Genomic DNA, 13,184 nt, shown 5'->3' on the forward strand with positions numbered 1-13,184 from the left:
CTCAGTTCTGAGGCTACCTCCTCTGCTGAGCCTCCCGGGGCTCTCAGTGCAGACGTGGCCCCCACCCCTCTGCTTCTACATTGTGCGGATGCACCTCCGTTTTAACAATTGTCATGTTGTATTCTAATGGTTTGTGTGCCTCTATTAGACTAAGCTCCATGAGGCCAAGAACGATATTTTGTCTTTTTATTACCCAACACTTAATATGGAGCCTTGCACAAAGCAGGTGCTCAAAACTGCTGTTACACCTTGGCAAGCAACACTTGTCCAACAAAGTAACACCTTCTCTATCCAGAAGCGGCAGAGAAAACAGTGTTAACAAATTCCATGCGCTCCAGGCGGAGGCAAAGCCTCAGATTTCCAATCAGAATCGACTTACTTTTATTAGGCACCCAGTCCTCACTTTGTTCGTGGTTTTCCAGTGCAGATGAGAGAAGGGAGAGAGGCACTTCTAAAGAGAGCCCTTGTGACAGCAGCAGGAAGTGGCCTCTGATGGCCTGTCAGTAAACAGCTAGAGAGCCCCCCAGGCAGCACACTGGCCACGTTCAAGAGGTAGCAGTAGTGTTCTCTGGCAAGGCCCTGCTTCCTGCAGCCCTCTCCGACAATTCTGAGCCTGGAGAGTTTTTCTTAGGTTAAAAAAAAAGAAAAATCCTTGCTCACGTCTCTCATTTCCCTCCTAACTGAAGAGGGGCCAGGCTCTGAGTCCCTGGTTTCCCGGTGAGGAGCCTGAGGAAAGCGTGGCTTCCCGTCTTAGACTCCCCTTTTCTTGCTCCTTTCCTTAGTGGCACCAGCAGTCTTGGCTTGGATTTGGTTTTTCAGGGAAGCCAAGCGTTCAGTCCACAGTGAATTTTTGCTGTGCCACACATTGGCTAAAAAAGTGGTTTTCCAACTTGAGTGTGGGTCAGACTCACCTAGCGGGCTTGTTAAGCCAGAGATTGCTGGAGGCCACCCCCAGAGTTTCTGATTCAATAAGTCTACAAATGTGCACTTCTAACAAGTTCCTAGCTGATGTTGATGCTGCTGGTCTGCAGACCACACCTTGGGAATCACCGGCCTGAACAATGAGCCTCAAGCAAGACCACAATGAAAAACTCCAGCCAAATAGGAAAAATACAGAAAATTTCTTCCTTGATTATGAACTTCTTGCTTCATTTACCCAGGTGCCTGCATTTTTTTTCCCTGGCAAGACTTTGTGACTTGATGATTTCCACTTGTGGAACCAGTTCAACTGGATATTTATTATCAGATACATACTTAGACCAAATAAACATATTCATAAACTCTGTAAAGATAGGAAATGCCAGCATCCTGACTTCCCTGAAGGGGTAGTTTTCCAAAATCTGCTCTCTCATGGATCTGTATCACTGACTCATATTTTAGACCAAAAGCACACAAGCCACCTCATCGTCAGAACTCAGCAGCACTCTGTTCTCTGCTGTCGCTTGCCCCCTCCCCCATTCTCCCCAAGCTCTCTGTTTACACCAGACGTCAGATTTTGTATTAAACCATTAACAGTAGGTGCTAAGGCATCATACTATTAATATAAATCAATATCAAAATTAATTACCCAATGATAGGTCCTAATGTTAAATTACTAAGGTTATAGTCATTGAAAAAATATTAATAATGGAGAGACCCAATGAAAACTTCAAAAATTTTAACACAATTTCAAGAAGACCAATAGAAGCATCTTGGGAGGAATGTAACCCGCATCCTTTATGCCTCTCAATGATGGCCTTTGTTTGGCTTGAACTCTGTCTTTCTATGCATTTGTAATTAGACAGATCCCAAGTGGTTGGCTTCAATTTTGAAACAGAATTGTCACTGACAATAAGAGTTCCTGTGAAGGAGAAAAACTCCCCATCATTCCTTTAGCAGGAATTGGAGAGAAGGATGAATTATATACAGTGAATTCCATATTTCATTGGCACTAAAACTCACATGGTTTTGCACCATAACATCTCTGAAATCCAGATGCGTCTTAGAAAGGATGGCATTTTATAACCATGCTTGGCCAGGTGATGGTTAAGACCTGTTGTCACTGTCTGAACATGCACAAGCTCAGTGGTTATTCCTGGTGGGATGACTTGGTAACTACAGTCTCCATGTTTCTGTCAACAAACCATAGAAGGACCATCTGGAAAAGAAACATGCTGCCTGCTGTCTGAAAACCTTCCACTGACACCTTCAAGTAGGAGCAAGAAGGTGCCAGCATCAACACGTGTATACCAGGTGTCAGCAGCTTGAAAGCACACTGCATGGAGCACTCTTAAGAAATGCTAAATCACTAGCACCTGGTAATTAAGGAACCAATGACTTCAAGCCGAAAAATGATTCAGAAGAATAGAGATTCTGAGTGTGAAGAAATTATAGGAATTCCTTAATGAATCTATTTTGCTTACATTTTCCTTTTTATGTTTGCACAAGAATGATGTATGTTAACGATGTTTGTCTAAGTTTAAAAGCTCTCATTCAATAAATACTGTAAAATTCTTAATGACAAAAAGCATTACAAATAGTTTAATTGGAGGGGTCTTTCTTTTTAACAGCAGCTCTCAACCTTTTTCAACTGAGGGCTCCTTTTATACTCTTAAAAATTACTGAGGACCATAAAGAACTTTTGTTTATGTGGTAACATCTATCAATATTTACCATATTAGGAATTTAAACAGACTTTTAAAACCGAAGGACACACAAGCACACATCACATTAGCTGTCAGAGAGATAGCGACATTACACAACACATAGCCTCTGAAAAACCCCAACATACACAGGTGAGCGAACGAGAGCAAAAAGGGCAGATAATGTCATAATGTCAATAGGGAAAGAGTTTTGACCTTGTAGATCCCCTGAAAGGGGAACCACACTCTGAGAGCCACTGGCATATAAAATAATGGTGTGTTTTACACCATTAGAGTTAATGAATATGGATATATTTCCTCCTAAAATATTGGAAGGAGTAAAATCTTTACAACTTGGAAAACTATTGTTAGACGTTGGTGTAGCACTCTGAGACACTAAGAAATCAACTGATGTGCTTTTCTTTTGTGACTGTGGGAAATATTTTCCCCGTCCCACTTAAGTGGCCAGCTCTCATCGGGTATCCTGCAGGTCTGGGTAATTCTGACCTTAGGAGAAGGTACCTGCCTACCTGGATTCCAGGACACAGTGGAACCAGCTGTCTAGGAGGAAGACAAGTTGGGACAAAGATGAAAGGAGGAGTGTGGTTTGACCCCCAGGGGAGAAAGCTGGATTTCCTGGAGACTAGGAGAGGAGTTGGGGCTTGCAGTTTCTGCCAGGGATGGAGATCTGGGGAGACATACAAATGGCTGTGCAGGTATCTGTGGAAGCTGGACCCTGGGTGCATTGGGCATTGGAGCCCCAGCTAGGATCCCACTGGACAGGCAAGCCAGAGAGAGGGCAGCCCCGAGGAGCTGCTGGCTTTCAGGGTACCATGCAGGCTTGAGCAAGGAGATCCAGGTGACAGCCACCACAGATTGCTGACCAGGACATCTTCTGTCACTGCCACTGTCCTGACCTGGAGTCCTAGAACTGCCCAAGGAAGGAGGACCAGAGCCATGATAGAAAAAAAAAAAGAAAGAAAGAAAGGAAGGAAAGAACGAAGGAAGGAGGGAAGGAAGGAGGGGAGGAAGGGAGGGAGGAAGGGAGGAAGGGCAAGAGAAAGAGAGAGAGAGAGAGAGAGAGAGAGAAAGAGAGGAAGAAAGAAAGAAAGAAAAGAGAGAGTGGCTTTCCCCAGGAATCGCTGGGACCAGATTAGCTTTGATACACAAATACAGAATAGTTACAGCGGCAAGGCAAAGTAGTTATGAGCAGATCTGAGATCATCCTGAATTTGGTTTCTAGCTCTGCCTCTTACTAGCCGGAGTGGCACTGCCGATAGGGCCGATTTCACAGGATCCCCGCCGGAAGCACTGAATGAGTGATACATGGGAGCTCCTCAAACAGCGCCTGGCTCATAGGAAGTGTTATATCTGTGTCATCATCTCTAGTATCTTGGATGTTCTGGAGATGTCATACCTGCCACAATGCCTCCTCTGTGGGTTGGGAGGGCTGAAGTGTGACCTTATGTCTAATCGAAGACTAGATTAAAGCCTAACCGGAGTCCAGGCGACCAAGGGCAGGAACACATTCGAAATTGCAGAAGTGGGCGGGGTCTTCCTGCACCAGCCTATGGCACCAAGTAACCCCTTTCCGGCTTCGGAGGGACCAAGGGTTTTTCTCCGGCAAGAGCTCAGGCTTTCCACGCGTGGCGCGGGGAAATCGGTGCACACCCCCCAACATTCCGTTGGGGCCTGAGTACTCCTGGGTCTCCTCTTGTTTTAAATTTTTGCCAGGGTAGGCTCTGGCACTCTGCACACTGGGCGCCTGCCAGTCTGAACTGGGAGGTGGGCGTGGTCAGGTGTGGGCTGGACCGTCACCGCCTTTGCCACCTGCTGGGAGCTGGGGCGTCTGCAGGCGTCCGACACCGGGTCCCCGCCTCCCTCCGCCCCGCAAGCCTCCGGGGTGGGCGTGGCCGCTCGGTGCCCGCAGGCTCCCACAGGGGGCGTGGCCAGGGGTGGGGTCTGCGAGCGAGTCACGTCCAACAGGCGGAGCTGAGCGCTGGGAGGCTGGCTGAGCAGGCGCCACATCCGGCGGCTGTCCCGCGGTGCAGAAAGCCGTCGCCGCCGCGGTTACCTTCCAGCAGCAGCTCTGGGCTCTTCTCGGCTGCAGGAGCTGCTGCTCCAATGCCCCAGAGCGGCCATGAGCGCCCCGCACTGGTGGGACCAGCTGCGGGCTGGCAGCTCGGAGGTGGACTGGTGCGAGGACAACTACACCATCGTGCCTGCCATCGCCGAGTTCTACAACACGGTGCGGGGCGCGAGAGTGGGGACCGCAGGCGGGCTGGCGGGAGGAGGCTGTCCCCAAGCGCCGCCGCGGCTGGGACCTGGACGTGGGTCTCTGCGTGTATCTGGGGCATTCTCTCTCCAGGGCCAGAGTCGACCCACGTCCCCTCCCCTGCGCGTTCCTTCCAGTTCTCCATCTGTCCTCCTCTCCTGTCCCTGTCCCCGACATCTGGGCTCATTCTCCTCATCTTGTCATTTCCTTCTGATGGCTCTATTGTCTTGTTTGGTCCCTACGCGTCCCGAAGCCCATGGTCCATGTCAGCCATTCTCCCCAGTTTGGGTCAGTTGGGGGCGGTGAACCCGCCGGGACAACCCCCTTCCTCCCCTAAGATCTGTGGGGCGTGACGCACTTGGGTCGCATTGTGCGGTTTTGCCCTGAATACCTTTCTAGGAGTCCCGGGAAAGGGGTAGATTCCCTCCCCGGCAGGTTTCAGGGGCAGGGCCCATTTGGACCGTGCTGAGTTGCCCCCCACCCTGAGAATACACTAATAATAGGTCGAGTTACTTTTGGCCACAATCAAGTGAATTACTACTAGTTCTTATTTCCTTGCCTCTGGTACTCAGTCTCACACCGGCCCGGACTTAGCTCTCCCAGGCCTGTGCGCTCTCTGGTTGCTAAGCCTGGGAGTGAAAGGGAAAGTTGGGAGGGATTGTGCGCGTGTTTCCCCGACTCGCCTAGGTCCCTGGATATGGGCGAGCGGAAACTTCCCCACTGCAGAATCTTGTGAGCTTTCAGTCTGTGGGAAGGAAAGCTTGCATCTGGGAAGAAAATGCTTCTTTCCGTTGTGCCCATGGCTCAGGATTCTGGTACCAAATGTAGGACTTTGCATGGTCATTTCTGTGGCTTATCTTTTGGCTGGCCTAACACGAAAAACAGGAACTCCTGGTTTGAGAGTCATTGTGAATTTGGGGTTGTTCTTTAGGATTTTCCCCTTAGATTTGCTGGAGAGAAGTCCTTGGCATGAGTTGTCCCATGAGCCAGTCTTGGGCCTTCTATTCATTGATGGGAAAACGGAGCTCTGGAGAAGGGAGCTCGTGCTGGCATTTCTGGCATGGCTGGGGCGACAGTCCAGCAGTCTGCACTCTCCCCCCTCCCCCCACCCCAGTGCTGAAATCCATGGCTGCCCTCCAGACAGACACTTCTGCTCCTTTGTGTGGCTGGCTTGGTTCCTCAAGAAAACCTGGCCGTCTGCTGTCTGTCCGTACTGTGGAAGGTACAGTTAGTGGAGGTGGCCGCACCTCACCTGTTGCACAGCCTCTCTCAGAGCATACTGTCAGGTGTAGACAGGTGCCCACAGAGGAGGGACTGGAACAGGGCAGGGTACTCGGTTTCTTCATTTGTAAGTGGAGAAGTACTAGGAGTTTCACCAGAGTTAAAGAAAAAATGACAGCTTGGGGACAGGTTCTCACACGCCCAGCAAGGTAATTATCTGTGGAGTCTGAGGCCAGCAGAAAGTCAGGCCTGGTTATGTGGCCAAAAAAGTTAGCGGATAGCTGCTCTAAGCCTGCCTGGAAAAGCCCCAGAGTGCTGGATGAGGGGGTCTATTCTGTCTTTACTTTTAGTCTCGTGCCATGGGAGCTGTTATATGGTGAGTGCCAAAGTCTTGTGTAGGAGTGAACTGTTGATCTTCAGCGGCCGGCTCTTTGGCTGATTAGCCCGGCTGGCCCACCTGACAAACCTTATTCTCTGGAATACACATAAACCACAAAATTTGCTTTTAGCAAAGCGGAGAGCTTAAGGGTCTCTGAAAAGCAGTTGGTCCCCAAACTTTGTTGGGTGTAGGTCCAAAGAGTTTAGCAAAAACCATTTCCTCCTGTCTGTTCCCACACCCTGTTATCTTCTGATTCTTATCACAGGACAAATCTGTGCTTATCTTACTCCTGTATGGGGAAAGATAGTGGACTGTTATTAATGATAAACACCTCATTAAATCCTCATGGGAAGGCAGCTTGTCTAATTATTCATTTTATAAGAAAATAATAATCATTACTAATTTTTGAGAAAAAGTTTAAAGAATTGAAGATGCAAAATCAGGAGAAGACTGGCAGAGGGATCTAGAACCTTCTTGATGGGTCTTGGGGGTGGCACATCGCTACTAAGACTTCAGTCGCTCCTGGCTACTGTTGATTGTTTGCTATGTGTGGAAGCCCTGCTGGGTGCGCTCCAGTCACCCTAGGCAGTGGGTGCTATTTGTTTTTATGTCCATTTGATAAAGGAGGAAACTGGGGCCTGGGTAGATTATGCAACTTGCTGAGGCCCAGAAATTCACACAACTCGAGTTAGACACTTGGTCGGTTTGACTCTACTAAGATAATACTCTTGAAGATGCAGTGCTGCCCTAGCCACCTGAGATGGATTTATGTGGCATAGGACAGGCGTTTATTAGTCAGTCTTTCTTTAACTTAAAACTCCTGCATTGAGACCATTTGATCAATAGGCTAATCATGATGTTTGATGTAAACTACCTTGTTTAAGGTAGTTTTTGTTATTGTTGTTTATTATAAAAGTAATAACACGATCGTGGTAAAAAAAAGAGTATGCAAGTTACAAAGTGAAAAATACCATTTCTTTATCTTTTTCAGACATTTTCTAGGCATATAAAAAGCACATGTATTTGTGTGAGCTTATAAAATATGTGTATATAGTGGACACACACCATGATCTAAGTTTTTTTTTAACCCAATTGAGATCATGCTACACAAACTCTTTTGTGCCTTGGTTTTTTCATGTACTATATCTTGGAGATAGTCCCGTATTGGCTCATATAGAGTTATCTTCCTCTTTACAGTGTCCATATAGTATTCCATTTAATGGACTGACCATAGTGTATTTAGCCAGTTAATCCCTTATTAATGGATAATTAGAGGGCAGTTTCTGTGTGTTTTATTGTTTTCCTTTTGGTTTCTGAACAGTAATGCAATGAATATCCTCATATATGTATCTGGAGGTACTTTTGCAAATACATCCCTTAGATGGGAAATTGCTGTGTCGGGGGCATAATTCACTTTAAGGCTGATAATTATTGCTAAGTGGCCCACCAGAGAGAGTATCCTGAGGTATGCTCCCATGGACAGTGTTTGGGTATACAAAGCATTTTGCTTTTGGGCCCCGCAATTCTCTGTTGCCTCAAATCTTGTCATCATCCTTACTTCAGCCAAGCCCAAATATCTCTTCCAAGAACATATCATGCCGTTTCACAGCCTTTTGCTTGTGCACATTTTGTCCTGTTGCTTCTACATACAAGTTTTATTGACTTGAGCTTTTTACGTTTTAAGTTGTAAGGCCCAGTTGCAGTAAAGAAAAAGACTCCAGATCTAGCTGCTTTGGAGAAAAGTGGGGTCTACCTTTCACCGCTGAGCTTGGCCTTTGGGAACTCTGTTGCTGGGCAGTGACTTGGGGACAGATGGAAATTAACTGGTGCTGAAAAAAGAAGTCTTGAAGCAAAATATATAAGTAAAATCAGCTTATGATCTGTCACCTCCCCCAATCAGCTCTGCCCCCATCTCAAGACAAGGAAAATAGGGTTCTCTTTATATGCCAAAGCCCACATCCCACTATCTATATGCAGAATTATCTAGCTGTCTATCGATCTATCTATCTGTCTATCTATCTATCTATCCATCTATCTATCCATCCATCTATCTATCCCTCTATCCATCCATCTATCCATCCATCCATTTCCTGGGCAACCACTGTGTGCCTATCACAGAGACTAGACCCACACACAACCATCTGGGTAGTGATGGCCATAGCAGAGGTGTGTACAGTCACCAAGGTGTTACTAGTTCTCTGCGTGAGCTTGGTGTACTGTGGGAGGTTGGGTGGGGGTATCATGCAAGAAGGCCGCTAAGTAGGGGGACCTTGTTCTGATTTACACAGGACTTCCCCAATTTTAAAACTGAAAGTCTCATTCCCTGGAAACCCTTCTCAGCCCCGGGGAAACGAGGACAGTTGGTCATCCCAGAGGCAGGAGGGGAACAATGGAATGGACAGTTAGGAATCTACATACAATTAAGATACACAGATAGACTACTCAACAGGGTAATGCCCTTTAGCTGTTAATGAGCCCACTGTTCAGAAAAACTTACAGCCAGTTGTTTTGTCCTGTTTACCCTGTGTCTGGGAAAGTGCACATTCACATGCAGCAGGGTGAGATTGCAGTCTGTTTATGAGATTATTTTGGTGCAAATGTTACGTAGGCCTTCATAGAATGAGGAACTTTCTAAGGAAACAATACATTTTTAAATCGTGGTTTCCTTTCAATTAAAAATCTATTCTGCAGGCATTAAACACACCAATTCTCCAAAGAATAACCCAACAATAGGCTTTAAAAAATACCCGTTGGCTGAACTGTTCAACTTTAGTGACCCACACAGTTTTGAGGGGAAGTTTTATTTTTCTGTAGAGATGGAGCCATTGAGTCTGTCTGGTAATCACGGCTCGTTCGCTTTTCCGCCTTTCTCTCGGAGTTCCTTCCTCTTTGTCTTAGAGAGTCTCCCTCTAATTTGGTCTTTTCCTTTTCAGAGACTGATGTCTTTAAAAGGCGAGGCCAGGAGGCATTGGCAGATGGGCTATGCAGAAGCAATAATGGGATTTCCATGTTATTAGGGAGCGTATGTTAAAAGAGCGCTTTAAAACAACAAAAGTTTGAAGTATCCTAATTTGACTGCAGGTGGAACAAACGACTTCAAGCTTTTGTGCACAGTGCATAAATACGTCTAAAAGTGATTAGTGTGTACATTGTGGTAGCATAAATCGATAGAGCCATTTGGGGCACAGCTTGGCAGCAGATAGTTGCACTTGACTGAAGCAAGGGAGATGGAGAGGACTTGAGGCGATAAAGATGTACGGGGTAAAGAGCACAATGTGTGCTATTTTCCGACATTGTAGGTGAGGCTGTAAATTGGTGCTCCTTCCATTGGGGAATGGCTAAACCGTGGCCATCTGCCGCACTTACAGCAGACGAGGTAAATCTGTATGAAGGAAGATGAGAGGATTTGCAAGGCATATTGTTGAATGAGAAGAGGAAGTTGCAGAATGCTAATGTTAGAATAAGCGATATATATGTATTCACATAAATGTAAAGAAAATGACGTGAAGACTCTGAATCTGAGATCAACGGTTATCTCTAGGGAGGAGGCTAGAAAGGAGACTTTAGATGTGTAATGCGTTCTTTTTTTTTTTTTACGGGAAGACATTCATGTAATATGAAAGGAGAAAGAGCAGGTTTTAAGGTCCCGATGGTATAACAATTCCATTTTTTCCTCCTCCCCCTTTACATCAGTTTCTTCCTTCTGCTATGTTTAACAAAGGCGAGGCATGTTTAAATCATGTAACAGGTTATGTGTGTGATGCAATTCAGAATTTTTAGATACCGATTGAGGAGTTAAGCCAAGGAGATCAGAATGTGGTTGGGTAGCTTGAAGGTGAAGATCAGCTTGGGGCAGTGAAAAGAGCAGGGGACGGGCTGCAGGATGCAGGCCCCAGCTCCGCGGGCGATGGCCTTTCTGACATTGGCCAGCCTGGGAGCCTTTCTGGGCCCTCCCTGATATCCCCTTGAAAAATAAGTGATGGTCTTTAAGATCTCTCATCTTAACTGTTAAAGATCTCTGAGTCTTTAAGTGATTCCGTGGAAAGTTACAGACTGTGATAGTAACAATGAACAAAATAGCCTACTGCTTATATGGTATGTGGACCATGTCCTCATGCCTCTGTACCTGCTGCTTCTTAGTAAATGAGAGTCAGCTGTATTTCCAAGACTGGAGACTGCAGACCACCTGGGACATCTGAGACCATTTATCCATCCTCTTGCCCAGGGTCACCAGAAGCTCATAGGGCTTCTATGTGGGAAAGAGAAGAAGATCTCCATTAGAGTGAACCAACTAGAAAAAGGTCCCCCTTTCTTTGAGAATGCCGCAGCCCCGCTAGGGACTTCAGACTTGGATTTTAACCAGAGGCAGCAGCCCTGCTCCCATCTTGCCCCTGAAAAGGCTGTTGTTCTCCTCTCTTTCCTTGTTGTATTTCTCTCCCATGCGATCTTTCTCCCCTTTCTAAAAACTGTGTCTGGTTTGTTTTAGTCATTTTTGTGGACCCCTCCCACCCCATTCCCAATGGTGTTGCTACTTTAAATTTAGCTGTTGCCTTCACACTGCATGCTTCCTCTGTGTGCACAGTGCTTTATGAGGAGCCCCTCATTCCACAATTAGAGACGAAACTTAAAAAGCAGAATGTCCTTACCACTTCATATCTTCTGGCATGGCCTTAATTAAAAACAAAAACAAACAACCAGAAAATAACAAGTGTTGGCAAGGATGTGGAAAAATTAGAACCTTTGTATGTTGCTGGTAGGAATGTAATATGGTTCAGCCACTGTGGAGAACAGTTTGGTGGTTTCTTAAGAAGTTAAACATAGAATTACCATATGATCCAGGAAAGCCAATTTGGAGATATACCCAGAAGAAAACAAGTGCCCAAAAACTTGTACATGAATGTTCATAGCAGTACTATTCACAAAAATCTGTTAATGGATGAATAGATAAACAAAATGTGGAGTCCATACGATGGAATATTATTCAGCTGTAGAAAGGAAGTATTGATACATGCTACAATGGGGGTGAACCTCAAAAACATTACGCCAAGTGAAAGAAGCCAGACACAAAAGGTCATATATTGTATGACTCCACTTTTATGAAACATCCAAGATAGGTAAATTCATAGAGACACGAAGCAGATTGGTGGTTACTACGGCTGCGGGGAAGGGGGCATGGGAAATGTCTGCTTAATGGGTATAGAGTTTCTTTTTGGGGTGATGAAAACATTTTAGAACTAGATAGAGGTAATGGTTGCACGTTATGAATGTATTAAACGCTGCTGAATTGTGCACTTCAAAGTGGTTAATTTTATGTTATGTGAATTTCACCTCAACTTAAAAAATCTTGGAAAAAAAGAAAAGGAACTGCTTGTGATCCCCCAAAACAAAACAGAGCAAAAGACATACATAAAAGTAAATTAAAAAAATTTAGAAGGGCCAGCCCAGTGGCGCAGCAGTTAAGTGCGCACGCTCGGCTTTGGCCGCCTGGGGTTCGCCGGTTCGGATCCTGGGTGCCGCCGTGGCACCACTTGTCAAGCCATGCTGTGGGAGGCGTCCCATGTACAAAGTAGAGGAAGAGGGCACGGATGTTAGCTCAGGGCCAGTCTTCCTCAGCAAAAAGAGGGAGATTGGCGGCAGATGTGAGCTCCTGGCTAATCGTCCTCAAAAAAAAGAAAAAAATTAGAGGCGAGGTTCTGGAGTTATGCTGTCCAGTAGGTAGTCACTAGTCACATGTGCCAACTGAGCATGTGAAATATGGCTGATCCAGATGGACATATGCTGTCAGTGTGAACTTCATACTGGACTTCAAAGCCTTCTTATGAACAGAAGACTGTAAATACCTCATGAATGATATTTAGATAGTGATTACATGTTGAAATGACAATATTTTGAATATATTACATTAGATAAGATACATTATTTTAAAAAAAACACCAAATGCCCCCTGGAGAGATAACAGAGAGGCTTAAATCTACATTAAAGTCTAAAAAATGAAATGATATCATTTAAAGCTGAGAAGGAACTTACAAATTCGATCTTTACTTAAAAGTAGGTTTTGATTAGGGTGACAAAGCTGACAAAGGCAGACTCAGGGAGAAACTAGGAAGAATCCTGCCTTCACGTGGATCCAGGAGAAAAGGCTGGCCTTGTGGGTAGAAAATGATTGGGGTGGAATGTGTCTAGACTTTCTCACCTCCTCATTAAATTTTATTTTTACCATTATTTAGTGCAGCCCTTATTTTTAAAAACGTATGTGCAAGTAAACTAGAATCCTTCATAATTAATCCGTGCAGAAAAAGAGTGAGTCATTGATTCTTCGAATTGAGAGAGGAGCCTGGGCCGCTTTCACAGATTGCAGTGTTTTAAAGAAGTGGGATGAGGCCCCTGAATGGTCATTAAAGAAGTTTTCGATTTTGCTGGTTGTGTACCTGCAGTTAAAAAAGAGTGTAAGAGCTTAAACAAAGATGGATGGCCGCATTCGTCCCAGTTTGCAAAGGGCATGCGGAACAAGATGCTTTATTTTTGTACTCTTTTACTTAATATTCATATTTTTGTTTTACATTTCCCCCCCAGATCAGCAACATCCTGTTTTTCGTTTTACCGCCCATCTGCATGTGCTTGTTTCGTCAATATGCAACATGCTTCAACAGTGGCATCTACTTAATATGGACTCTTTTGGTTGTAGTAG

At 45.4% G+C, this 13,184-nt stretch overlaps 1 protein-coding gene across 1 annotated transcript in view; it reads left to right on the forward strand.

Annotated features, from left to right (window-relative positions):
• The first annotated feature begins 4,613 nt into the window (after positions 1-4,613).
• Positions 4,614-13,184, forward strand: part of ACER2 (alkaline ceramidase 2) — a 30,391-nt gene continuing 21,820 nt past the window's right edge. The window contains exons 1-2 of the mRNA XM_014845433.3: positions 4,614-4,869; positions 13,070-13,184. Coding sequence (XP_014700919.1) covers positions 4,762-4,869; positions 13,070-13,184 — 223 coding nt within the window. The 5' untranslated portion in view covers positions 4,614-4,761. The remainder of the gene's footprint in view (positions 4,870-13,069) is intronic.

Source organism: Equus asinus, chromosome 23 (assembly GCF_041296235.1).
Source record: "Equus asinus isolate D_3611 breed Donkey chromosome 23, EquAss-T2T_v2, whole genome shotgun sequence".
NCBI lineage: Eukaryota > Metazoa > Chordata > Mammalia > Perissodactyla > Equidae > Equus > Equus asinus.